This window comes from Dendropsophus ebraccatus, chromosome 7, assembly GCF_027789765.1.
Source record: "Dendropsophus ebraccatus isolate aDenEbr1 chromosome 7, aDenEbr1.pat, whole genome shotgun sequence".
Classification (NCBI taxonomy): Eukaryota; Metazoa; Chordata; class Amphibia; order Anura; family Hylidae; genus Dendropsophus; species Dendropsophus ebraccatus.
In genome coordinates, this window is record NC_091460.1 from 49,958,895 (window position 1) to 49,986,343 (window position 27,449).

Below are 27,449 nucleotides of genomic sequence, written 5' to 3' on the forward strand. Positions count from 1 at the left end.
GCAGCAGAGAGCACTGTGTCAGGCTGAAAAGAAAACACCACTTCCTGCAGGACGTGCAGCAGCTGATAAGTATGGGAATATTTGAGATTTTTAAATAGAAGTAAATTACAAATGTATATATATTTCTGAAACCATTTGATTTGAAAGAAAAAGATTTTCACAGGAGTACCCCTTTAAAGAAGTCCTCAAATGTGAATGACCCAGCAAGTGTTTATTCTGCCCTGTCCATACGATAACCAAGCCATGTTACAGGCTCTTTTAGCTAGCACCAATCTGCTTGGTTAACACTTCCACTGGGCACAGTTTTTCCTATGTAAGGGTATGTCTACACTAAGGAAATCACGCGGATAACTTGCTGCTGATTCCACCACTTTTCTCTGCATGCTCCCGCTTCACTCACCGTCTGTCCCATAGACTCCATTCTATGGTCAGGCAGATTCTGCCATCCGCCCAATGAATGAACAGGTACATTCTTCAGGCGGACAGCGGAATCTGCCTGACCAAAGAATTGAGTCTATGGGACGGGTGTACAGTGATACGGGAGCTCTTGGGGATGAGTGGTGGAATCCACGGGGAGTTCTCCACGTTATTTCCGTAGTGTGGACATACCCTAATACCACTCTTAGGGCCGTTTTACACAACAATGTGAATGAAAGCCAGTCTCGTTACTCGTTTATGAAATCCATTACTCTATTATGAAGTCTATGGGTCCGTTTACACAGAAAGATTAACTGACAGATTATCTGCCAAAGATTTGAAGCCAAAGCCAGAAACAGACTATAAACAGAAATCAGGGCAAAAAGGAAAGACTGAAATTTCTCCTCTTTTCAAATCCATTCCTGGCTTTGGCTTCAAATCTTTGGCAGATAATCTGTCAAATTGCTATAATCAGCTGGAGTGAGATGTGCAGCCGGCCGCTGATGATTTTTAAGCGTGTCAGAATCAACAGAAGAACAGGCTCCTTCATAAGCTAGTCCTAGTAAACGGGTTGATATTGTCTCTTTTAGCCAATAATGAACCTGTGTAAAGGGGCCTTTAGAGAGTACTGGTTGTGGAGGTCTGGCGGAGTCCATTCTGCCTATGGAGAAAATCTCAGCTTGGAGGGTTGAGAAATACTGAGGTAAAGCCCAGGGGAACCTTATAGCTCAGTCTAGTCAGGGCATTGAGATAAGAGTTGGCTTGAGGGAAGCTGTAGTGAAAGTCTGTTTACCTGAAGGCCTGAAGTTGTGTCTAGTGGGTTTATTTATGTAGTGTGTCAGACTAAACCGTTTTGTTTTTAGGGTAGGAATAATGGAAATGGGGCTCTTTTGAGAGGACTGGGGTGCTGAGAGAGAATGGCCTAAATACAAGGGAGCTGGAAACCCTTGGGAGCAAACAGGATCTTAGAAAAGAAGAATTACATTTTGCAGAGTGGGGTATGAGGAGGAAGAAAGAGGGCTATAGGCCGAGAGAAATATCCACATGGAATTAAAGTGTCACTGTCATTTCCCTAAACTTTTGATATGTCATAGAGACATATATAATAATTGGGAGATAGAGTCGGGAGAAGACTGCGCTAAGCATGGTCCTCTCCAGGCTCTGTGTGACGTGATCAGTTGGACTGATCAGTCTGGCTTCATAGAGCTCCATTATAAGGGTGCATTCACACTGAGGAATTCTCACAGCCCCAGCTTGAGTCTCCACCCGTAGTATAGACTATAATTTATGCTCAGGCAGATTCTGTTGTCCTCCCAAAAAATAGACATGTCAGTTCTTTGGGCGGATGGCGGAATGTGCCCGAGCATAGAATGGAGTCTATGGCACGGATGTAGAGCCAAGTGGGAGGGCATGGGCAGCGGAGTCAGCGGAATGTTATCTATAAGAATTCCGTAGTGTGAACACACCCTAAGTCCAACTGATTATGTGACACAGAGACGGGAGAGGACCACGCTTAGCTTTATCTCCCATTCGGTATGGGTCTGAACACTCAGGCCCAGACCAATCAAAACTTTTGACATGTCTCTCTGACATGTCAAAAGTTTTGGGAAACAACAGTTAGTTGCATCTTGTGCCATCTTGTGCCAATGATGTCATCTTCAGACGGACGGACGAACCGCTCCGACCGTCCCTAGTGCCGGCCGCCCTCTGCCGCGTCATCAGCTACTCAGCTGCGATTGGCTGAGCATAACTGGGCTCAGCCAATTGCGGCTGAGCAGCTGATGACGCGGCAGAGGGCGGCCGGCACTAGGGACGGTCGGAGTGGTTCGGCCGTCCGTCCGAAGATTACATCAGTGGCACAAGATGGCATATGGGGGGCGGCAAGAAGCAGGTATGTATAGAGCACTACACTTCTGGGTCTGGTGTGGGTCGGGGAAACATGGGGAAGGGGGCGATTCACTAACATAACATACATTACAAAGTTGTATAACTTTGTAATGTGTGTTATTTAGTGAATAATTGTTTAGCGTCGCACTACCACTTTAACAGGTGCTTGAATGAGAGAGAGAGATTTCACTTGTTTAATTTTTTGTCCTGTAACGCTAAGCAGTATACTCATCACATACATGAAGGGTTGTGTTAGTTTCCAGAATGTTCAAGCACCCCACCCTCTAAAGTGACCATTAGCCAAACTACAGTGCCACCAGAAGTGGATTGTAACTTCTTTCTGAACCTTGTAAAGTGAATTTTAACTCATTCCTCAATTAAAAAAATATTTGAAGCAACCACATTAGTAGCTCCCATATTACATGTTATGCAACTACTATGTGAATTGTGCCCCCAGATGTGTGATTAAGAATTATGTACTTTTTATGTGAAGAAATAAAGTCATTAAAAACACACAAAAAAAATTCAGGATGATTCCCCTACTTCCCACTTACAAGTTGTTCATTGAATGCAAGGTAATTCAATTTGTATCCAACTTTTCTCTATATAGATGGGATAATTTCCCTCTTGTCAGCTCCCCCTGACAACCCATCACTATATAAACACAGAAGGTATCAGTGCAGCGTTACTGTTTGCATTATTCCTGTGCTATGACATCATTGCATTATTGCACTTGGACATTATAACTAGAGACGAGCAAATATACAGTAATAACAAAGCAAAACGATTTGTTATCTTGGAAATCTGCTCATCAGCTTGCTTCCTTAGTTTATGAGTAACTTGGTTTAGGAGCAATTTGCAAGAAGAGCTCACAGTTTTAAAAAACTGTGCTTGGTTTAAGAGCATTGCTTTGGTGTAAGAGCTCCCTGTACTGGGTGGTAGGGGGAGTGGGGGAGGGGCATGGTCTGCATAGTGGGCTCTACAGCCCTGTACTCTGACCCAGGAAGTCTCCCTCACCTTCCAAGTAATAGAAGATCCACTTCAGGCTGGGGCTTGCATTAGCTTGCATCTCTCCATAGCTGTAACCCCTCTTTCCCCAGACAGAGAGTGCTGCATGTATGTGCCCACATCTGCCCTGCTCATTCCTTCATGCTCCCTACAGTCTCTGTCAGTCCTTATGTTTCCCATCCTCACCATTCCTGCTATTATGTGCCTGTACTTACACTCAGCCATTCACACTTCTGTATAGAAAAGTTTCTGTCACGGTCCTCCTTCACGGCTCTATGATTCTCTCTTCCTGATTGGTCCATGCTGAACACATGTCCCTCCCCATGTGACCACACAGACCTCTGACAGCAGCCCTGCTTCTCTATACTAGCCTGTTGTACTACACTACTGCATTATGGGGATCTGCAGTTCCATCCTGTATCTACAAACTGATACTGTGTTATCAGGTTTATGCTCTTACTATACCTTATACTCCACATGCTGATTGCTATACTGTACAGTAACTTATCACATATTCAACTGTTTCTAAATGTTTGTTTCATTAGTTTTACCTGTTATTCAGATTAAAAAAATATTTTTGGGGTGTGGAACCAATTGTTGGCATTTCAGTGATTTCTTATGGGAAAATCTGCTTTGGTTTAAGAGTGGATTTGGATTACAAACACAGTCCCGGAATGATTTATGCTCGTAATCCAAGGCACAACTGTAATTGAGAAGCTCTCTTATTCTTAGGCTGAGGCTACATGGAGATTCCTGGTCGTGAAAAACCAACGAATAAGAAAATACTATCTCATCCGCTGATCGGAGGTTACTTTTTGGCAGCGCATCACCATTTGTAAATAGGGGATATGCGGCTGATGATGAGTGAAAAAGCCACAGCAATCAGCCTGCACTGATTAAGCCATATGAGGACCCTCTAGGTCTTCACCATTTATTCGGCTCCAGGATGTAGAAGCTAGTCCTCTGCTGCTGGTGGACACCATATCGCTCTGGGTTGTCAATAAGAAAACCATAACAGTACCAGGGATGAGGCAGCAGCATGGTCAAAGGCAGGGGATCAGGGCAGGTGGATCAGATGCAGGTCGGCAGTGCGGGTCTACAAAATGAGAGGTAAATGGTATGGAAGTGGTTAGGCATATTCTATTTTCTGTACACAATTATAGGGTTGACCATCTTGTCAGATGCGCTGTTGTCTGAAAGAAATACTCCCTATGGGAGAGTGTTGTGTGTATGCTCTGTGTATAGCCCACTTTAGAAAAGAAATAATCTTTTGTAGACAGTCCCTGTTGTACTATAATATTCACAATTAAAGGGGTACTCCGGGCCGGGGGATATTTTGGAGGATCGCCGGGGAGGGGTTGGAAATTGAAGCCGGAGGTCACTTACCTCCCCCGTTCCAGTGCCAGTACCCGGATCGCGCTGCCCGCTACTCCCATCTCGCGGCCGCTTGCTGGTCAGAGCTGCCGCATGAGATGTGACGTCTCAAGGCAGCTTTGCCCTTCAGCGACCGAGGCGGGACTCCACTATGGCCGGAGATTGGCAGAGCTGCCTTGAGATGTCATGTCTCATGCGGCAGCTCTGACCAGAAAGCGTCAGCGAGACGGGAGTACCCGGTGGCCCCCAGACGGGAGTACCGGGCGGCATGATCCGGGCACCGGCACTGGAACGGGGGAGGTAAGTGACCTCTGGCTTCAATTTTCACCCCCTCCCCGGTGATCCTCCAAAATACCCCCCGGCCCGGAGTACCCCTTTAATAAGAAAAGAAAGAAATGGTTCTTACCATGATTGTTGGGTGAGGTCATTGGGCCACTCGAGGCGACACATATGTCCGGTTGTATTTTCATGCTTTGGAAATGGCACCAATGTGCTATAAATTGGGTATGGTGACATCATTGTAAATGAAAGGAACCATGTAACCGCAATCACCTTCAGAGCATGTGACTTTGTCTGCCAAACTCTTGACTGTAGGGGCTTACATATTGCACTATACCTCTCCAGAGATATGGCGACCAGATTAAATGTTGACACACTTACAGAGATACCTATAAAAAGAAACAAGAATATACTGTTATCTCCTGCATTAAATAACGGCTTAAACAATAGGAGATTATCTTACATTGGCATCGTATAACCCTATTATTAAAGAGCTTATCCAGGCTTAGAAAAACATGGCTGCTTTCTCAGTTCCATTGAAGTAAATGGAGCTTTATTGCAAAACAGTGGAACAGGGGAACAACTGCCGTTGTGCAATACATTGTGTGCTTTCCTATAGGATTCAACACAGTATGCTCTTTTTTTACCACCATGGCCATTCTTATAATTGGTAACAACGGACATTTTTGTAAAAAAAAAAGAATACTTGACAAACAAGGAAAGAATCAGCGCTTGATGAGAAGTCCAGTAATATTTATTGAAGCCCATAAAATCCAATGTGTGGGTCACAGCACAAGGTCTCTGTCTACGCCAACGTGTTTCTGGTGAAGCACCCTTAGTCATGGCAAGTGAGATTAGAAGTGATCCAGGGTAAAAAGTTGCATATGCCCCTCCAGAGACGTAATGACGCAGACTGGAGCGTTACATTCCAACAATTTCCAAATTTAAGTAGAAATCATTAACAACAAAGTATACATCTATGCACACACATCGTATAATACAATGGTACACAGAGGGAAAGATACAGACAAAAATGTAATAAAGTTAATAATGCAACAACAATTCACATTGGATGTTCATGCCTCTAGGGGCCGCTGTGTCTAACTGAAACATCCAAAATGCTTCCCTCTGCTCGAGCAGACGCTTCTTGTTGCCAACTCTGAAAGGTACCTTAACTTTTTCATTGGCATAAAATCTGAAGCTGTCCACAGACCAACCATGTTTTTCTACAAAATGGCGTCAGGCACCTGAAAGGTTTCTCTCATGTCATAAAGATGTTCCAATATATGAACACAGAGTTTTCTTAGTGTACAGCCAATATATTGCAGATTGCAGTGGGTGCAGTAAATCACATATAAAACACACATACTGTTACAGTTCAGATAGGTACAAATATCATACAGTTTGGTACCAGCATTGTCACTGAAAGTGGGTTTTGGCATCACAAGGGGGCATACACTGCAATTATTCCCCCCACACCTGTGAAAACCTCGGCATGACAACCACGAGTCACTGCTAGTAGATGGCTTCTTCGGAACAAATGGTGAAACAAAATCACCTATGGTATTACGGTAGCTCTTCTGGGAACTATGTTATAACCTTGTGACAGAATATGATCTAAGGTGGGATCATTTCTCAAGATACATATGACAATCAATGATTCTTTTATATCTGCAAAACGAGTGCTATACTTCTTTATAAAAGTGGGTTTGGGACACCGTTGACTCACGTTTTTTCTACCACCATTCCTTTGAATCAAACTTACTCTTTCTCTGTTGTCAGTTTTACACTGGGCCCTGTTTGTCATCCACTGTGGATATCCCCTTTCATGTAATCTGTTTATACTGTTCTTACTCTCACTCTGATATAATTCTGTGGTGCTGCAATTAAGCTTCATACGCGTCAATTCCCCAATGTGAATTGGGGAATTAAGTGTAAGTGACAGGAGCAGTTCCTGTCACTTACCGATCAGGACCCCCACAGTGTGACTGGGGGGGTCCCGATCGCTTTCCGAACGGCGTTCCGCTGAGCTCATAGAGTCTGCCATAGGCAGACTCTATGTGCAGAGCGCCGATAACACTGATCAATGCTATGCCCATGGCATAACACTGAACAGTGTATGCAATCTATTGATTGCATGTAAAAGTCACTTAAAGGGACTTAAAAAGTTGTAAAAAAAAAAAAGAAAAAGTAAAAATGTTTTTAAAAATACCCCAAAGCCCCTCCCAAATAAAAATTTAAATCTTCCCCCTATCCTATAATATAAATAAAACAAAAAAATAAATAAATAAACATGTTGTATACCTTGGCGTGTGTAATTGTCCGATCTATTAAAATATAACAATAGTTATCCCATACAGCAAACAGCGTAAGCGAAAAAAGGGGAAAAAGGTGCCAGAATTTCAGATTTTTTGTTACATTATATATTTAAAAAAAATTATAAAAAGTGATCAAAACTTCCAATCTACACTGGCCCGATTCCTGCGCTCGGCGCCGGTCTATTCCTGGGATTGAACTACAATTAATGGAGCCGCGTCACAGAGGAGAAGGGTTTCGTCACACTGGTAGCGGGTCTGCCCTCTGCCCATCGCTTCATGCCCGGCCGGTGCCCTGGAATAGACCGTTGCCGAGTGCGGGGACTGGACCATGGTTCAAAAACTGCCATTCCCGTGCCAGCACCTGTCTATTCATATAGTAAACCTAAAGCATGTATGGGATGGTGCATTTGCTTTAAAGGGGTAGTCCACCCCAAAAAATTTTCTTTCAAATCAACTGGTGCCATAAAGTGCCAGAGATTTGTAATTCACTTCTATTAAAAAAATCTCAAGTCTTCCAGTACTTATCAGCTGCTGTGTGTCCAGCAGGAAGTGGTGTTTTCTTTCCTGTCTGACACAGTGCTCTCTGCTGCCTCCTCTGTCCATGTCAGGAACTGTCCAAAACAGGAGCAAATCCCCATAGAAAACCTCTCCTGCTGTCCAGACTGGAAATAATACAACGTCCTGTTGGGCATACAGCAGCTGATAAGTACTGGAAGGCTTGAGATTTTTTAACAGAAGTAAATTACAAATCTCTGGCACTTCATGGCAGCAGTTGATTTGAAAGAATTTTTTTTTTTGGTGAACTACCCCTGCAGGCTGGGTTCACACTATGTATATTTGAGGCTGTATTTGGTCCTCTTGTCAGGTCCTCATAGCAACCAAAACCAGGAGTGGATTGAAAACACAGAAAGGATCTGATCACACAATGTTGAAATTGAGTGGATGGCCGCCATATAACAGTAAATAACTTCCATTATTTCAATATAACAGCCGTGCTTTAAAATAACAGCAAATATTTGCCATTAAATGGCGGCCATCCACTCAATTTCAACATTATGGGTATATTCACACGGGCGGGCTCTCGCTGCGAGCCCGGCAGGTCCTGTCAGTTCCCATAAACTACATACTTGCTGCGGTCTAAACGACCGCAGCGAGTATGTAATTATACCGCGCTTAACCCCTTCTACTCCCGCCGGCTCCCCCGCTGTAAGCAGCATACATTACCTGTCCTTGCTGCACGGGTCCGGCGTCCTGCTCTCCCGCCCGGCCAATCAGTGGCTGCGGCTGGGCAACACACTAATTGGCCGGACGGGAGAGCAGGACGCCGGACCTGTGCAGCAAGGACAGGTAATGTATGCTGCTTACAGCCGGCGGGAGTAGAAGGGGTTAAGCGCGGTATAATTACATACTCGCTGCGGTCGTTTAGACCGCAGCAAGTATGTAGTTTATGGGAACTGACAGGACCTGCCGGGCTCGCAGCGAGAATCTCGCTGCGAGCCCGCCCGTGTGAATATACCCTATGTAAACAGATCCTTTCTGTGTTTTCAATCCACTCCTGGTTTTGGTTGCTATACAGCCTCAAATATACGTAGTGTGAACCCAGCCTAAGGTGTACTGTATATTAAATGTCTCCTTATTTTCCCCCCCCATTAACTACAGGCGAAAGCAGCATCTCACAGACTTCCTGTTTGCCCACCTCCATTTCTGCCATTTCCCCTGTGTCAGACAAATGTATTCAAATCCTGGTTTTAAAGGGGTACTGCAGTAAAAAAAAAAATAAAAAAATTTTATTGCGTTTTTTTATTTAATATCAAATACATATTTTTTTTTATATTGAGTGGAAGTAGAAAGGTGTGACTGCCCTTCTACTGCCATTAATGGCCGTGTTGGAAACTGCAGGGGTGCACAAGCCCTGGTCCCAACAATTACATAGTGATTATTTACACAGAGATAGTACAGAACTGGCACCACATGTCTCAATCAGCACTGAGCCTCTGGAGCTAGGACAGGTGTAGCAGGATGATGCAGCCTCCGGACGGCAGATGAGGGGTGCACAAGCACACTGAAGATATTGCATAAAATATAAAAAAAAGAAAAAAGACTGGCACTCACCAACTTACTGCCAAAAAGTTATTCAAATAACATGGGTGGGCTGGGTGGGAGGTGAGTGCAGGTGCGTCCTGACATCAGCCGTTTTGTGCAATGTGCACTTCTTCCGGACAGGGAAGAAGTGTGCATTGCCCTGTGCTCACCTCCCTCCCTAGTACATGTGAAGTTACTTGAATAAATAGACTATTTGGCAGCAAGTCGTGACTGCCAGCTCTTTTTCTTTTTTTCATATTTTATGAATTATATAGTGATACTGAGCCTCCCCTTATAGAATACATTAGAATTGGGGAAGATGTCTGTGCCACTAGCTCTGCATAGCATCCTGTAGCAGAGTTAGTGGCGACCAACAGTTATCCCCCTTTTCTCTGCTATACTGTGCCACAGCTGCAGTGTTACTGAAACGGCTGGCATCCCCAAGTCTAATGTCTATTCTAATGCTAACATGGGGGCACACAGGCCTCTGGACTGTTAACTGTGAGTATTCGTGAAGAACGCTCACAGTTAAATGCCTCTGACTGCCGGAGCAAGAAGCCATTGGCTTCCTGCCCTACCAGTCTCCACCAATACACATACTCAGATGGCTGGGCACAGTCCCCCAGTGTTCTTTTTCCCTGCTCACTGGTGCACTAGTGACGTCACTCATCTGCCGGGGAGCTGGGAGAACAAAGAAACTCCGGGGGACTGTGCCGAGATAGGTGAATTATGGGGTGGGAGCCCATATGTTTTTTTTGCTATGGGGTCCCTGGTGTTGGGACCAGGGCTTGAACAGCCCTGCAGTTCCCAACACAGCTATCCGTGGCAACAATAAGTCTGCATTATCTATCATTATTGCCACTCAATGTAAAACTATAAATAAATGTATGATTTATATACTGTAGTTTAGTAAAGAAATCTAAAAACTATTTTTTTTTGCCAGAATACCCCTTTATGTTTCCCAATCGCACAACCTACCTATTGCAACTTACATATACCACATAATATTAAATATATTTTACATACTTTATGCTGCAAAAAATATAATCTTTCATGTCAAAAGTAATTGATCTACAGTATAAAACACGCACTTACATCCCATTTGCTGACCCGGGGCAGAGTTTGTACTTGTTTTATAAGAAATATTACAATACAGACAATTATTGTGAGACATGAGAAATATTAAAACTATATTACAAACATCACTCAAAATAAAGGTCAAAGTTTTCACATAGTGCGGGGACTGCTCAAGCATTTCTAATCTGCAATGTATACAGATATCATCATATAATGGCCTATATACAATCGGGTTGGCTACTCTCAGGGAGACAATTACTATAGGATATACGTGATCATATAATATATACAGCTGACGCTTCCATACACTTCAAGTCTTTAATGGGGGGGTATTTATTAAGTCTGGCGTTTTTTACGCCGGACTTAAAAATGCCCCCGCAGCTCCGGCGCTACGGAGATTTATGTAGAGGCGGACTGCCTCTACATAAATCCCGTGCGCGCTGGTGCGCACCGCCGAAAACCTACGCCAGCTGAGGACTGGAGTAGGTTTTCGGCGTATATTTGGGCGGAACGGATGGTAAATCGCACGGACTCTGAGTCCGCGCCCTCCGTTCCGCCCACTACATGCCCCCTTTCCACCCCCCTGGCGTACTCGGCGGAAAGTGCCGATTTGGGAATATTTTATTCGCAGATCGGCCATTTGCGTATAAAAAAATACGCAAATCGGCACTTTCCGCCGAAAATCATCCGTTCGCAGGATGATACATGTGGCCCTAAGGGTACAAACCCACACACCGTATACACAGCTTATTTACTGCTGCGATACGCAGCACATACGCAACAAATACGCAACAAATACGCAGCAGATTAGATCTAAATAACTGAACACAGCATCAAATCTGCACCACCAAATCTGCTTCAAATCTGCTGCGTTTTTGCTGCGTATCTGCTGTGTATACAGTGTGTGGGTTTGTACCCTAAGGCTATGTGCACACTGAGGAAAAGGCGAGGAATTCAGCTTGAAATTCAGCTTGAAATTCTTCCTGTAAAATATGTACAGAGCAAAGTCCCATTGTGTTCAATGGGTTTTCTGCTCTGTTGTTCACACTGCAGAATTTTCGAGCAGAATTTTATGCTGTAGATCTGCTATGATCGTTTACTACATCTGATCCCAGCAAAAACAATGAACAATGTGCAATTAGTGAACAAATGTGCAACTTGAGCGAACGAATGTGGAATCACATCGAACGATTAGCGAAAGATTAGTGAACGATTAACAATAATTTTAGGTTCAGATCTAAATAGACCATCAACGACACACGAACGGTTATTCGATCATTGCCTGCAATTACACAGAACAATTATCGTTTAAATTCGAACGATTTAACGATTTTTGGCACGATAATCGTCCTGTGTAATAGGGCCCTAAATGATCAATGACATAAGAACGATTTTTCGATTGTTGCCTGCAATTACACAGAACGATTATCATTTAAATTCAAATGATATAACGATTTTTTGCACAATAATCGTCCCGTGTAATAGGGCCCTTAGAATTCAATATCAGACAAGTTGACATGGTTTTAGAAGCTTCTGATAGGCTAATAGATATAATGTGAGGGAAGCAATAATATACAAGTACATACCACGGGCCCAGGCAGTCATTGTATGTACATCTCAGGAAGGAGGCGCAATATGTCATCTGAAGATTAGAGATGAGTGCAGCCATAGGCTATGTTCACATGTCCGGCCGCATATTTTTCGCGGCTGGACATATACGTGTAAAACTCCGGCCGGGATTTACACAAGTTGCGGCCGGCTACGTACGGTCCGCGAACTTACTCCCGTAAGCTACGTACACTTCCCCGAGCGGCGTACGTAGCGATCTGACAGTGGTATTTTACTTGGATATCTTCGGCTAGCCCCGGACACCCCACAGAACCTTTTGGATCGGCAAATCAAAGTGTAAAAAAGAAGAAATCACCACTACTTACGGGACCGCATGTTACGCTACGGGCGTAAGTTACAGCATTTCCGTCCCGAAACAATGGTCTGGTTCATTTTTCACGGCGCCGCATACGATCCGGGCGTAAGTTCTTTTTTTTTTTTTAAAGATATTTTATTGACGGCATTGTCAAAAACAGGAAACATACATATAATATTGAATATTATCTGACAAAAAGATGTCGCACGCAGACGACTACAGGAGTATGTTTATTATACTATATAGTATAAGAATGCCTATTTTCTTTTTTATCATATTTATGCACACACATACATATACGTATATATATACACATACACACACACACACACACACACACACTGCGTGTACACATATATATACATACATACACACATATACACATTTTTAGTAACAAAGTATTTTCAAGAAAAACAAAAACAACAAAAACCAAAAATTTCACCTCGAACATAACGCAAGTGTCAGTAATATACTAATACTATTAATATGGTATACTAAAGTTTCTTATGAGATAAAAAAGAGATTAAGAAGTTTGAAGTGCTCCCAGGGTTCCTTTTTGTGTGGCCATGCAATACCATGAGGTGGCTTTAAATTGATTCATTATTTGTTCTCTCTCTTCGGTGGTAAAATCATGGAGTAGAAAAAGTTTCCATTTAGACATAAATGACTCTGTTGACTCTTCTTTAGAACGTATTATATCTAAGAGTTCCCAATGAAATATTTCTTTCAATGCAGAGATAACATCAGAAATAGAAGGTACGGTGTCTAGTATCCAATGTTTTAACAAACATTTTAGGGAAACTAATAGTGTTAAGTGAATTCCTTTGGAAGAGATCATTTTATTCGAAGAGAGATCAGAATCATTCGTAATAAAATGGAAAAGATAGCTAATAGGATGAAGAGGTATTGCATGTCCCCAAGTGGAGGAAAGATAGAGCCGTACACAGTCCCAGAATTCTTGGACACGTGAGCATGACCATGCACAATGAAACAAATCCGCCTTTGGGGTTGCACACTTCGGGCAACCAGTTAAATAATTAGTGGATACATTTGGGGAAAGGAAGTTAAAAGCATATATGGCTTTGTGAATAAAACGAAAATGTACCTCTAGTAGCACCACATTTGGAGTAGCAGAGTGTACTAACTGGGATCCTCTTAAAATTTTTGGTGTTAAATCTAAAGACTGGATTGTTGAGGACCATTTGTGTTGAAATATTTGTTGGGCTAAGTTTTTTTGAGTATATGATCTAAGTTCTCTGTAAGTATGTGACAAAGAATTATGAATTGCAGGTATCAGAAAGAGGTTATCGAATTCATTGTCACTCTCTGCTTCTGCAACACCTTTTACTCTAGAGGTAAAAAATGCTAATAATGAATTATACTGTGGGAGTTGAGAGGAGGGAAGTTTAAATTTTGTTTAGATAGTATCCCATGTTAAAAAGGTGCCTGATATATTATCTAGTAGATCTCCTATAAAGGAAATGTTTGCAGTTTTCCACTCCGTATAGTCTAAGTTATCAGTGAGAGTTGGGAAAAGTGGAGAATGCCATAAAGGAAATCTCTTTGAGAGACAGAACGGTAATCCGTATAATTTCCTTATTGCCTTCCATGTGGCCATAGTGTCTTTAAAAATAACATTTCTCTTAATTTCCACTGGCAATTCAGGTAATTTTGCATGTAGAAGGGTGGAGAGAGGCCAAGGGGTAGCTAGATTAGCTTCAATAGAAATATTAGAAAATTGTGATGTGCCCGTGATCCAGTCCTTAGCATGGCGAAAGAGTGCAGATAGGTTATATAATCTAATGTCTGGGCATTGAGCTCCACCTTTGGAATTAGGTAAGCATAAAGTAGAGTAGGCTATACGTGGTCTCTTGGATTGCCAGATAAATTTTGTAAAATATGATTGGAGCAGGGACACATCACGGTGATTAAGTAAAAGCGGAATTGTTTGCATCGGATATAATAATTTTCCAAAACACATCATTTTGATTAGGTGGGTGCGACCTAGGATCGAAAGGGGCAAGGACTCCCATCTATGCAAGTCCTGTTTTATTTTTTTGAATATTGGGTGGTAATTCAATGAATATAGAGAGGTGGGAGTACGACCAATTTTGATACCAAGGTAAGTAAGGCTAGTTTTGGCGATGGAGACTCCCGCCGGGCCCGGGCGTAAGTTCTTATGTAGTGTGAACTGTGCAGCCGTAGATCGTATACTTTCCATTGTACGCAAACTACGTAAATCTCCGGCCGCTTATTCACAGAGCGCGCTACGGCCGGAAACTTACGTAGTGTGAACCTAGCCATAGACTGTATCTATGTTTGCTCGGACTCCCTAGGGCCGCATACCACTTTGTTAGCCTCCAGTATTCAAATACCAAATTAATCTTACTCGAGCATGCTCACCTCTCTACTGGAGATTAATGAACTTTAGTAGAAAAAAAGGAATCTGTGCAAGAATAACAGCAAACTAACTTGTGAAAAAAACCACAGCAGTAAAATGTGTTCTATAGCTACATGAACTGAAAGGAAGAAACCATGAGCGAATAGTGAAACATTCGATTTGATTGGATTCAATTCGAATAGCTCCCGATATTCGACTAGTCGATCGAATATCGAATCCCATCATAGTCAGAGGAAGCATGCCTGGGTACATAAACGTAAAGTACATGTGTACCTTTTGGTCTAGCGGTACTTGCCCACACACTGTATACAGCCATATACTGGATATAGAATTGTTTTTACAACAATAGAAATAAAGGGCTGGTCAACGCCTTCCCTGGACGCACACTGCGCAAATCTCTAGAGGCGAGATAACAGCTATATATCCTACACACTGTACACAGCCATATACCGGATATAGAATTGTTTTTACAACAATAGAAATAAAGGGCTGGTCGGCGCCTTTACTGGACGCAGACTGCGCAAATTTGTGGTAGCAAGATAAAAGGTATTATCCCACAATTACAGTATACAGCCGTATACCGAATATAAAATTGTTTTTACAACAATAGAAATAAAGGGCTGGTCAGCGCCTTCACTGGACGCAGACTGCGCAAATTTGTGGTAGCAAGATGAAATGTATTATCCCACAATTACAGTATACAGCCTGTGTATACACACTGCCTGTCTCACAAGAGCTCATACAGTGTAGACACACTGCCTGTTTCACAACAGCTTATACAGTGTGTTTATAATGCCTGTCTCACAACAGCTTGTAAATGTCTGTTTTTATATAGTTTTAGCCCTAACAAGGGCTTTTGTGGGTCCCTTCCTACCTAACCTCACCTAAAACCTTCCCCTTCCTGCTTTACAGACAGTTCCAACCAGCAAGTGACACGAATCTCAAATTACTATTCTTTTATTCAGGCGGTCACATGGTTTAGCCAGCCAATCACAGTTAGAGTTTTTTTTTTTTAAATGTCCTGCCTGCTCCTAGTGCCTGTCCCTACCCCCTGCATGTTTATTGCCTGGAAAAAAGCGCCACGGGATGTGATAGGGCGACTCAAATTTTTATTGCGTTTTAGCACGAATATTCGACCGCGGACGAATACCTTTAATAGCGTTTTATTCTTTAGAATAGCTGTTCGATCAAGTAGTATTCGCTCATCTGTAATAATTACATATTCAGAATTAGTCTTGAATATTTTTCTATCTGAACTTATATTAGTTGTTGGTTGTTAATTATGCTCACAGATTCTCTTTAATAAATCATAATCAGCAAGAATTAGAATATCTCACCTGCAATCTGCTTAAAAAACAACGTCTCAAGTATGCTACACAACACTTATGCGATAAGCCAGAGGCATTCTGGAATTGATTTTTTTTATCTACAACCATGAATTGCTTTATTTTGCTTCGGATAAACGGGAGAAGCATTTGAAGAAAAGCTTAGCTTGTCAGCTGCTAAGCCTCCGATATACTATCTGCAGAGAGAGAATAATAATTTATAAGGCTCTTTTCTCACTTGAACTGTGATTACATAAAGCATGATGCGGCTGCCGGGAGACCGGGACACTAAAAGGTAGCAGGGGAGACTGATCGGCGCACCACCTTCCCGCCGAACCCACCAGCAGGAAGGGGGGAGTGTTGCTCCGGAGCGGCCCCCACACCAGACCCCTTCCCCCACTGGGAGCTAAGCAATTACATCGGGGGTCTCGGCTCCCACACACGCAGCAGATCCAAAACATCGCTGGGCTGCCTAATACCTCAGCTCCCTGATCCACGTGGCCGGGCGCCATCTTGGGGTCCTCCTCCTCCCTGCTCACCACACAGCGCAGGAGGGTGACAGTAACGGCTCCTCCCCCCTCCGGTTTGATTCATCACCCAGGGAGCTGCCACCCGCACGGCAGCTCCGCAGCTGGGATCACTAGGCTTCCACCCCTCAGGAAGATTTTATTATTCAGTGGTACATGCAGAACACAACAGCCGGGAACGCACTCATATATCCTCCTGTCCTCCCTTTGCCGGCATTCATTTCCTGTATTCAAAGGTCCTCCAGTAGCTGCAACTAAGCACACAGCGCCACCTGCTGGCCAAATCTTTAACTGCATTGCAACACCTACTGTGCTCAATACTAATTGCCTGGGAACTCTGCATTACCACTTAAGCCCTCAGCGCCATCTACTGGCCAAATCTCTAACTGCATTGCAACATCTACTGTGCTCAATACTAATTGCCTGGGAACTCTGCATTACCACTTAAGCCCTCAGCGCCATCTACTGGCCAAATCTCTAACTGCATTGCAACATCTACTGTGCTCAATACTAATTGCCTGGGAACTTTGCATTGCCACTTAAGCACACAGCGCCATTTACTGACCAAATCTTTAACTGCATTGCAACACCTACTGTGCTCAATACTAATTGCCTGGGAACTCTGCATTGCCACTTAAGCACTCAGCACCATCTACTGGCCAAATCTCTAACTGCATTGCAACTCCTACTGTGCTCAATATTAATTGCCTGGGAACCCTGCATTGCCACTTAAGCACACAGCGCCGTTTACTGACCAAATCTTTAACTGCATTGCAACACCTACTGTGCTCAATACTAATTGTCTGGGAACTCGGCACTACCTGTTAAACACGCAGCATCATCTACTGGCCAAATCTTTAATTGCTTTGCAACACCTACTGTTCTTAATACTAATTGTCTGGGAACTCTGCACCACCTGTTAAGCACTCTGTTGTACTTTTTCCACGAACTTAAATACTCCCTGACCTCAATTTCTATCGCTATATGAGAGGATGCTGACCACTCGGCAGGAAAGTCCAGTCTAAAACGCTCACAAGCCCCCTCCCCTGGCGTACTGGTGGCCAACAACCAGTTTGTACAATACAGAATCCCCACTGTTCCAATCACTTCGTGTTTCCATACCTTAACATACGACGGAGCTCCATAAAGGACAGTGACTTTCAATCCATCATCTAGCCCTTATACACTGATTAATTGACCTCCGGTGCGGCACACCTAGCAGTGGCCATTTTTTATTATTCACAGGCAGTGAAGCCCATTATTGACCGGAGGCCAAGTCCGAGACGGACAAGACTGTTTGTGCTCTCACCAACACTTGAGATTTTCCAACCCCAGTAACATGGCCTAGCTCATCTCCCGAGGATCAGCGCCAACAAGATTATTTTCCGTCCTCGTTCGGATATGGACAAATTCCTCACCCAGACAGCAGGGCGATCTCGACGCACCACAAAGTCCACCGTCTCCTCAACCCCCACCCACAAAGCAGACAGTAAAACCAAACAACCGAAGGTAAAGTTACCCCACCAGGTCGCAACTCCATCCTCCTCTCCAGACACCATGTCCTCCAAAAGGTTGCCTACTACACAGCCTTCTTCCCCTCCAAATTCTGTGCCTCCTGAAGAGGAAGACCTCACCAGCGCTGACCCTGTGCAGGCTACAGCAGTCGCCCAGGCAGTGTCTAGGCTCCTTTTACCACTGTTTGATAAACGTCTAGAAGTCCTGCACACTTCGATTAACAATGCGCTATCCCAAATCACATCTAATACCCAACGTATTGGAGAGTTGGAAACAAGAGTCGGCGCCTCAGAGGATAACATAGGTTCTGTCCAAACCTCCCTTTCCACCCAACAAACTCAGACAAAACAACTCCTGGATCGCCTCGAGGACCTGGAAAATAGGAATCGAAGAAACAACCTCCGCTTCATTGGCATCCCTGAGTCAATTAAAGGGGAGGAACTATTCACGGTCCTAGCACAAGACCTGATGGAGGCCATGGACCTTCCAACAGAACATGTGATGCCTCCCATCGAGAGAGCCCATCGCTTGGGTAAAGAATCTGCTGAACGTCGCAATACTCCAAGACCGGTCATTGCAAAATTTTTTCACTATCTCACCAAGGAACGAATCCTACGTACCTACAAACAAAAGGGCCCACCCATCATCCGAGGACGCCGGGTTCTAATTTTTCAAGATTTTTCATCCTTGGTCACCCAGCAGCGTAAAGCCTTTTCAGAAGTCTGCAAACATCTGGTGGACAATGGCATTCGCTTCCAACTACAATACCCGGCCCGCCTGAGAGTCACTTCAGAAGGCCGAACCCTCATCTTTGATGACCCTGCGGCTGCCAAACGTCACTTCATCCCGAATGAATAATGACACTCATCCATAGCTGATCCTAAGATGATAAATTGTTTTTCCTTTTTTCTTTGTTTGTTTTCTCGTTTCTCTTTTCTTCTTGTTACTTTTTTTTGCCTCTTGAAATGTTGAATGTACTGCTGTATGTGCATTTGTTGCTCTTTGTTTATTGTTATGCAAATTATGTTCTTTGCAGGCTTATAACCTTATTTTTTCCTATTTCTCCTCATGCAGTGTGCGGTGGGCTGCGCGAGTCGCCCTCCTCCCTTTTTGCTCCTGTGATGCCTGCTCGCTGGGACGGGTGTCGGGGAGCCACTGATTTATATCTTTTACCTAGCCATCTCTTCAGATCAGGTATAGGATGACAGCACCAACATCCAATGCACCAACATTCACCCACACCCCCACCCTGAAATTGCTCTCGTGGAATGTGGCGGGACTTAACTCCCCAGTCAAACGTAAGAGAATCCTGACACATCTCCATCGCTTTAAACCACAACTAGTGCTACTCCAGGAAACCCACTGGCAGTCTGGAGACAACTCTACCCTTAAAGCCCCATGGATAGGCACTTGTATCTCGGCCCCCCACTCCAATAAATCCCGAGGGGTGGCCATCCTCATACACAGAGATCTTTCCCACAAGGTTCACGAACAAATCATAGATCCAGAGGCCAGATACATATTTTTGGATATCACCATCCACGACACTAGATACTCTATCCTGAACACATATGCCCCAAATGTTCAGAATGCAGCCTTTTACTCCAACATACTACAGCTACTGGCCACAAAACAACATCATCCTCTACTGTGGGGGGGAGACTTTAATGTCGCTTTAGACCCCCAGCTGGACAGATCATCACAGATGACCCAGCCACCACAGGCCAACCAAACATTACTCTCCATCTTGACCCAATCTTCTCTATGTGACCCATGGCGCCTGAAAAATGGCTCCTCCAAAGAATATACCTTCTTTTCACACGTTCATAACTCCTTTTCCAGAATAGACAACTTTTTGGTTTCTACCCCTCTATTCCCCCTCGTCCTGGATGCCAAGATACACCCTATCATAATCTCAGATCATGCACCAATAACGCTGACCTTAGACCTTGGCATAGTTACACGCACCAGTAGAAACTGGCGCTTCCCCTCTTATCTTTCAGACTCCGATGATTTTAGGGCCTTTTTAACGCAGGGGTGGGCGAACTATGTGGACGACAATCTGGAGCACGCGGACGACCCTAGTCTCTTGTGGAGGGCCTCTAAGCCTGTCCTGCGAGGGCAGATCATAGCATATGTCTCTCATAGGAAAAAGAAGCAATTAGAAAAATTTGACATTCTGAACACAGAACTGATCACTGCCCACACCGCCCATCTCCTCACTAACACACCAGAGTCAAAGGAACGATACTTAGAGACTAGACGTCTCCTTGATGCCTACCTCTTGGGCCAAGCTCAATGGTCCATAGACTCCTATAAAAACAAATTCCACCGCTTTGGGAATAAAGCAGGGAGACTCCTGGCCAACCTTACTAAACCCCAAAAACCGAAACATACTATCCTCAAACTAAGGTCCTCAGGCGCAGGCACATATGCAACAAGTCCTGGAGACATCCACAAGGCATTCACTGACTACTATTCCACATTATACACGGCGTCAGCCCACGACTCCGAAGCAGCATGGTCCTTTTTACACAAAGTTGACCCCCCTAAACTGACCCCAGACCAACGTGAGGCACTATCCACTCCCATCACCGAATTAGAATTAACATCCGTGATAAGTAGCCTTCCTTCCCAGAAGTCCCCCGGCCCGGACGGTCTGCCAGGAGAATACTACAAAATTTTACTCCCGCATATTAAACCTACCCTTCTTTCCTTATACAACGCAATATATATAGAAAACATGCAAGTCCCCCAGTTCCACGAATCCCGTACGGTCCTCATCCCTAAACCAAACAGAGACCCTCAACTCGTACAATCCTATCGGCCCATCTCGTTGCTCAATCAGGATTATAAAATTCTAACCAAAATCATAGCTAACCGTTTACAACTAATTCTCCCCTCACTTTTGACTGACTCACAAATAGGATTTATGCACAATAGGCACTCTGCAAAGGGCATCCGTCTGGCGATGGCGGCAACTGTTGCAGCACAATCCCGAGACTCACCACAAACTCTCCTTCTGAGTCTTGACGCCGAAAAGGCATTTGACATGGTCTCTTGGAAGTTCTTAGAGATATCACTTGGATATCGCAACTGCGGAGCTGTTTTTCTCTCCTTTCTGCGCTGTCTCCAGATGGATGCCCAGACATGCTTTACAATAAACGGACTCAACTCCACACAGATCTCACTATACCGTGGTACCCGTCAAGGCTGTCCCCTGTCCCCTCTTTTATTCAACCTTTCCATAGACCCCCTTCTTCGTTTATTACACACAAACTCTTCCCACCAGGGTATTCAAGTGGGCTCTAGGGAAATAAGAGTATCGGCATTTGCAGATGACTTATTGTTGTTTATTCGCAACCCTAGACACACGCTAGGTCACATCCTGCAGCTTATAACCCAGTATGGGAGTATCTCTGGCTTTACTTTAAACCTGGACAAGTCCGAGGCTTTAATTCTAAAGGGCCCTTCGGCCCCAACCTGGGCTACAGAACACAACATAAAGTGGGCACGTTCCCACATAAAATATCTAGGAGTCCTCATCACCAGAAACCCCGACAGCCTGTATGCCACTAACATCAAACAATACCACACTCATCTCAAAACTTTATTACAACCCTGGGAATCCTTTACTTTATCCTTCTCGGGAAGAGCCAACTTAATCAAAATGATCGCCTTCCCCAAGCTTCTCTACATCATGCAATCCCTCTCTTTATACCTCAAACAGTCTGACATCAAGCTAATAACAGCGACATATAGACGTTTCATATGGAACAATGCTCCTCCTAGAATAGCCATGCGATATCTAGAGCAAACAAAATATAATGGTGGCCTTAACTTCCCTAATCTCAGAAACTACAACCTAGCTGCTCTCTTGCGCATAGTCAGAGACTGGACCCATGGCCTCTCCTGTTATACATCCCACGACATAGAAGGTAACTTCGTGGCCCCACACTCGCTACTCTACGTGTTACATGCTCCGCCTGACCAACTTCCCGAAAGCATCAGGCGCAATCCGCTGCTTTTCCCACCCATAAAGGCCTGGCAGGCTGTCCGTAGGCTCTCTGACCTACCCGTACACACGTCCTTGCTGCTCCCCTTCCTAGGTAATCCCAACTTCCAGGACGGAAAACCAGCACACATATTTTCCACCTGGCAATCCCATCATAACATAACTAAAGTTTTAGACATACTCTCTCCTGCACTAACTTCTACTCTGTCCTTCACTGAGGCGCAAGCCAAATTTGCCCTTCCCTCTTCTGCCTTCTTTCCGTTCTTGCAGGCTACCAGTTATGCAAGGAACGTACTACACATAATAAAGCCACAAGACAAGGAGGACCTCACAGTCAATCTCATGGTAAAAACCAAAAACGCCTCACAACTTGTCTCTCACTACTATACCTTTTTACGCCCCAATCTCGACTACTCTACCTCTCCACATGGCCTCTCCAAATGGCTGCAACACATGCCCCACCTCACCTCTTCGGATTTGGTGGATACATTGTACAGGGCAAAAAAAATCCTTCCTGCTGCATCCTATTGGGATATGGCAGTTAAAATTACACATAGGGCGTATATATCTCCACATCGAAACTACATAATGGGACGTATTCCGTCGTCCGCGTGCCCCAGATGTCAGGCCCCTACTGCCGACCTTTATCACTGTTTTTGGGACTGTTCGGAAATCCAGGTCTTCTGGAAACAAGTTAGAGACTTTGCATGTGCTAATTTGCTAAACCATGTGCCCCTAACTCCTGAATGGGCCATCTTCGGTCACATAGATTACACCGCCCACCCCTGCTCAAGGGAAGCCAAAAAACTTCTCTTCATGGTATCCGCGGCTGCCAGGAAATCAATATTGCAAGAGTGGCTCTCCCCGACCCCCCCATCCCTGCGGCTTTTTCTACAAAAGCTAACTTTTCTTTTTAGAATGGATTGGGTGGAAGCCGCCCTACACAAAGAGTCTAAAGTCAAAGCCTTTTTTCTACTTTGGGACTCCTTTATCCAAATTATGCCCACCAGAATACAACAGAAATTACGGACCACATTCCAACATACCACTTGGTACTTGGAACAATCACTCTCGTCCAGCCCCCCTGTTTGATAAGACCTGGTTGGTGCTCGACTGCTGTTATCCATTACTCTCTCTGTTCTCAACGCCTTGGAGGGCGGCTCGCGCCCTTATTGCTGCTCCCACACTGCTTGGCCTGCATTTTCTTGGTTCTCTGTTTTTGTTTGGTTGACAGTTTGTAACACTTCTTGTTAGCCTCCCTGGGGGTGGCAGAATTATACTTAAGACACATTGTCTCGAACTGCCGTCTTCACTACAACTCCCCAAACTTGGCACAATGTACAAAACTGGTTTATAAGTTTGACATTGCACTGTTGCTGGCTCATGAATGTGCTCTGTATGACTACTGTATGTTACTGGTCGATCTATCTATTATTTTTGGCAACCTGTGCCACTCCCCCCACCCAGTTCCTTTCCTTTCCCCCTTACCTGTTCCCCCACCCCCTCCTCTACCCTATCCATTGTTGTCTAATAAGTTAATAAAAACATGTGGGAAAAAAAAAACATAAAGCATGATGCATTGCCAGATCCCTTATGAGATGTATATCAGTGGTACCATTAATTTACAATAAGGACTTTAAAGGTTCCCATATACCATATACTTTTGTCAGCTGTCGGTATATGGTGTATGAAGCTCCCCAGACTGTCCACCGACAAGATTGTTCTGGGAGAGACAAGCCACAGCCAGAGCCCTAGTGGCTGTGGCTTATCCCTCTCCATAGAGAACACAGGAGAGCTTGGCCATGGCGAATGTTTCTGTGTATGGGGAGGACGGGGGCCGGATGGTGGAGATAGGGCCGGCTTCACACTGCCTTAATATATCAGAAAAATGCCAATAAAAACGCCATGGCGTTTTTTTGCAAAAAGGCCAGCAGCCAGATGTTAGTTGAAAGACAATAGAAGTTTATGATATGTCTTTTACACATGGCGTTTTTGGAGTGGGGCTTTTCTCCCCTCCTTGGCTTTTTTGAGGCTCTGTGGCAGTTTTGTCAAAACGCAGCATGAGAGTGTGGTGTTTTTTGTTTTTTTGCAAACGGTGTGGCGTTTTTTTCCCATAGACTTCAATGGGATTGTTCTGGTCGCCTCAAAAACGCCATTGCTGTGTGTATGGTATTATTTTTTTTTTGTTTTTTTTTCCCTGGCATTTTTGTCACCTTTTGTGGTCCAGCAGCTATGTCATGTGATGGCAGAGGGAAAAAAGTTCAGCACTAGGGATGATCCGAACCCGCCGAGGTTCGGGTTCGCCTGAACCCAAACGCTCGGCATCGGATTCCCGCTGTCTGCCCGCTCCGTGCAGCGGGCGGATACAGCGGGAGGACCGCCTGGAAAACTGGGATACAGCCTATGGCTATGGCTGTATACCAGTTTTCCGGGCGTTCCTCCCGCTGGATCCGCCCGCTGCATGGAGCGGGCAGACAGCGGTAATCATTGCGGAGGGTTCGGGTTCGTACGAACCCCATCCGAACCAGGTTCGGACCATTCCTATTCAGCTCACAAAAATGCCTAAACCACAAAAAACATCATTCACACAAAGTCAAAAACACCATTACACAGCATTAGCGTTTTTTCTGCCAGTTTTTTTTTGGCTTGAAAAACGCCATACAAAAAGTGTTTGTGAGGGCACCCGTATGGCAGCTGACCCATCGGCCGTTAGGTTTCACCAATGTCAATATGGCCTCAATGTCCCTAATGACCTAAAGAGACAGAAGTTTAAAAAAAATCACATATAGTCAAACCTCCAGAGGAGACCACCCCCTTCTACACGTTTTTTCCTAAAACTAATTTTCTTCTCATTATAGTCTATGGCAGCTGCTCCTCTATTTGCAGACCTCACTCTTATTAAAAATGTGTGGGTGGTTCTCAAATATGATACACATAAAAAATAATTAAAGTCTTCTTCTGAACTGGAATATTTTACAATGAAGAGTTGGGGACCCTCTTCCTTCCTGGCCCTCACTACTATCACAATAGACTGCCAAAGTGCAAGTCTATCTTATTGATAGGATGTTTGGTTTAGACTTTGTAATAGCAGCCTCTGTATTCTGAATGTCACTACCACCATACCATAAGACTTTGTAAAGATCTCTTTACGCCATTGACCCCTCCAACTAACACTCATTGCCTACTCATTGAGCAATACAATTTTTTAAAGTGGGAGAATAGAGGTAGAAATTGTTCTGATCACATTTTTGGGTCAGGACATGGCCATTCAGCTGTTGACCTGTTAAAGTAAGTTTTGTTTATTTCTAGCTCTATTATAGTGCTGTACCGTAAGGATGAAAGCCAATATGAACAGACAGCAGAATTTTTATATCTGTCAGAAATTGTTCTTCAAATCGCATCATTGTCCTGAAGTGGCCCTGTCGAGGCCCTGACATCTAAGTCCATTATGATTCTGCGGAGAGTCTTAAAAGTTCAAATCTCTTTGTAGTCTTATAAGGTTCAAACAATATTACAAAGAAAATTAGGAAATATTGCAATGTCAAGATGTACAGCGTTCAGACAGACTAAACCCAAGTAGACTTGACATGCATTTGCAGTTAAAGTTCTATTTTTATGACCTATTCAAGCAAGGGATTGTATACTTTTACATGTAAGAAAAATAGTGTTTTCTTCACTTTGTTGACTTGTAGCTTGAGTGCTTTTGCATATCTAGTGCAATAAATATATAATAACCCTTCGGTGTCAGATTTGAAAGACATTCTACGAATAAAGGGCATTGGTTAGGTGAAAGAAAAAAATACAAGCCCCAACTCCCTCAGACATTTAGTTCCCACGTCCCAATAAAAAAAAAATAATATTAATCTTGACTGAGAAAGGATATATCCGAAATGCAGGGATGGGCACAGACTGCATAGGGCCCCTGTGCAAAAAATTTGCCTGAGCCCCCCCCATAAGCAAACCATGCCACCACATTCTTGGCTGCCCCCCATCCCCAGACACTACCCATCCTGGCTGCTCCCCATCCCCACATACCCTACCCATCCTGGCTGACCTCCATCTCCAACACAATACCCCACCTGCCCACCATCCCCACACACACTACACATCCTGGCTGCTCCCCATCCCCACATACCCTACCCATCCTGGCTGACCCCCATCTCCAACACAATACCCCACCTGCCCACCATCCCCACAGACACTACACATCCTGGCTGCCCCCATCCCCACACACCACCCATCGTGGCTACCCCCCCATCTCCACACACTACCCATCCTGGCTGCCCCCAATCCCCACACAAACTACCCATCCTGGCTGCCCCCCATCCTCACACACTACCCATTTTAGCTGACACCCAACCCCAAACACAATACCCTACCTGCCTCCCATCCCTACACACACTACCCATCCTGGCTGCCCCCCATCCCCACACACACTTCCCATCCTGGCTGCCCCTCATCGCCACACACACTACCCATCCTGGCTGCCCCCCATCCCCACACACAATACCCCACCTGCCCACCATCCCCACACATACTACACATCCTGGCTGCCCCACACACCACCCATCATGGCTACCCCCCCATCTCCACACATTACCCATCCTGGCTGCCCCCAATCCCCACACAAACTACCCATCCTGGCTGCCCCATCCCTACACACACTACCCATCCTAGCTGACACCCAACCCCAAACACAATACCCTACCCGCCCCCCATCCCTACACAAACTACCCATCCTGGCTGCCCCCCATCCCCACACACACTTCCCATCCAGGCTGCCCCCCATCCCCACACACAATACCCCACCTGCCCACCATCCCCACACACACTACACATCCTGGCTGCCCCACACACCACTCATCGTGGCTACCCCTCCATCCCCACACACTAGCCGTCCTGGCTGCCCCCGATCCCCACACAAACTACCCATCCTGGCCGCCCCCGATCCCCACACAAACTACCCATCCTGGCTGTCCCAAACCCTACACACAATACCTCACCTGCCCCCCATCCCCACACACTACCCATCCTGGCTGCCCCCCATCCCCACACACTACCCATCCTATCTGACACCCATCGCCACACACAATACCCCATTGGACCCTCCCCCATCCCCACACATAATACCCCACCTGACCCCCCCCCCCCGGTCCTCCAGGTCATCAGAATTCGTACAAACGGCAGGTGACTTCACTGGTGCACACGTCCGAACCTGGAGGACCCCTCTGTTGGCCTCGGCCCCTGGGCAGCTGAACTGGCTGCACAAGTAATATGTCCGCCACTGCCCCAATGGTAGA

General features: G+C 44.8%; 1 protein-coding gene across 1 annotated transcript in view; it reads right to left on the reverse strand.

The window, feature by feature from the left end:
* The window catches only part of CCKAR (cholecystokinin A receptor), a 65,899-nt gene that overhangs the window by 9,923 nt on the left and 28,527 nt on the right, over positions 1-27,449 (reverse strand). The window contains exon 3 of the mRNA XM_069977494.1: positions 5,093-5,354. Within this exon, the coding sequence (XP_069833595.1) occupies positions 5,093-5,354 (262 nt within the window). The remainder of the gene's footprint in view (positions 1-5,092; positions 5,355-27,449) is intronic.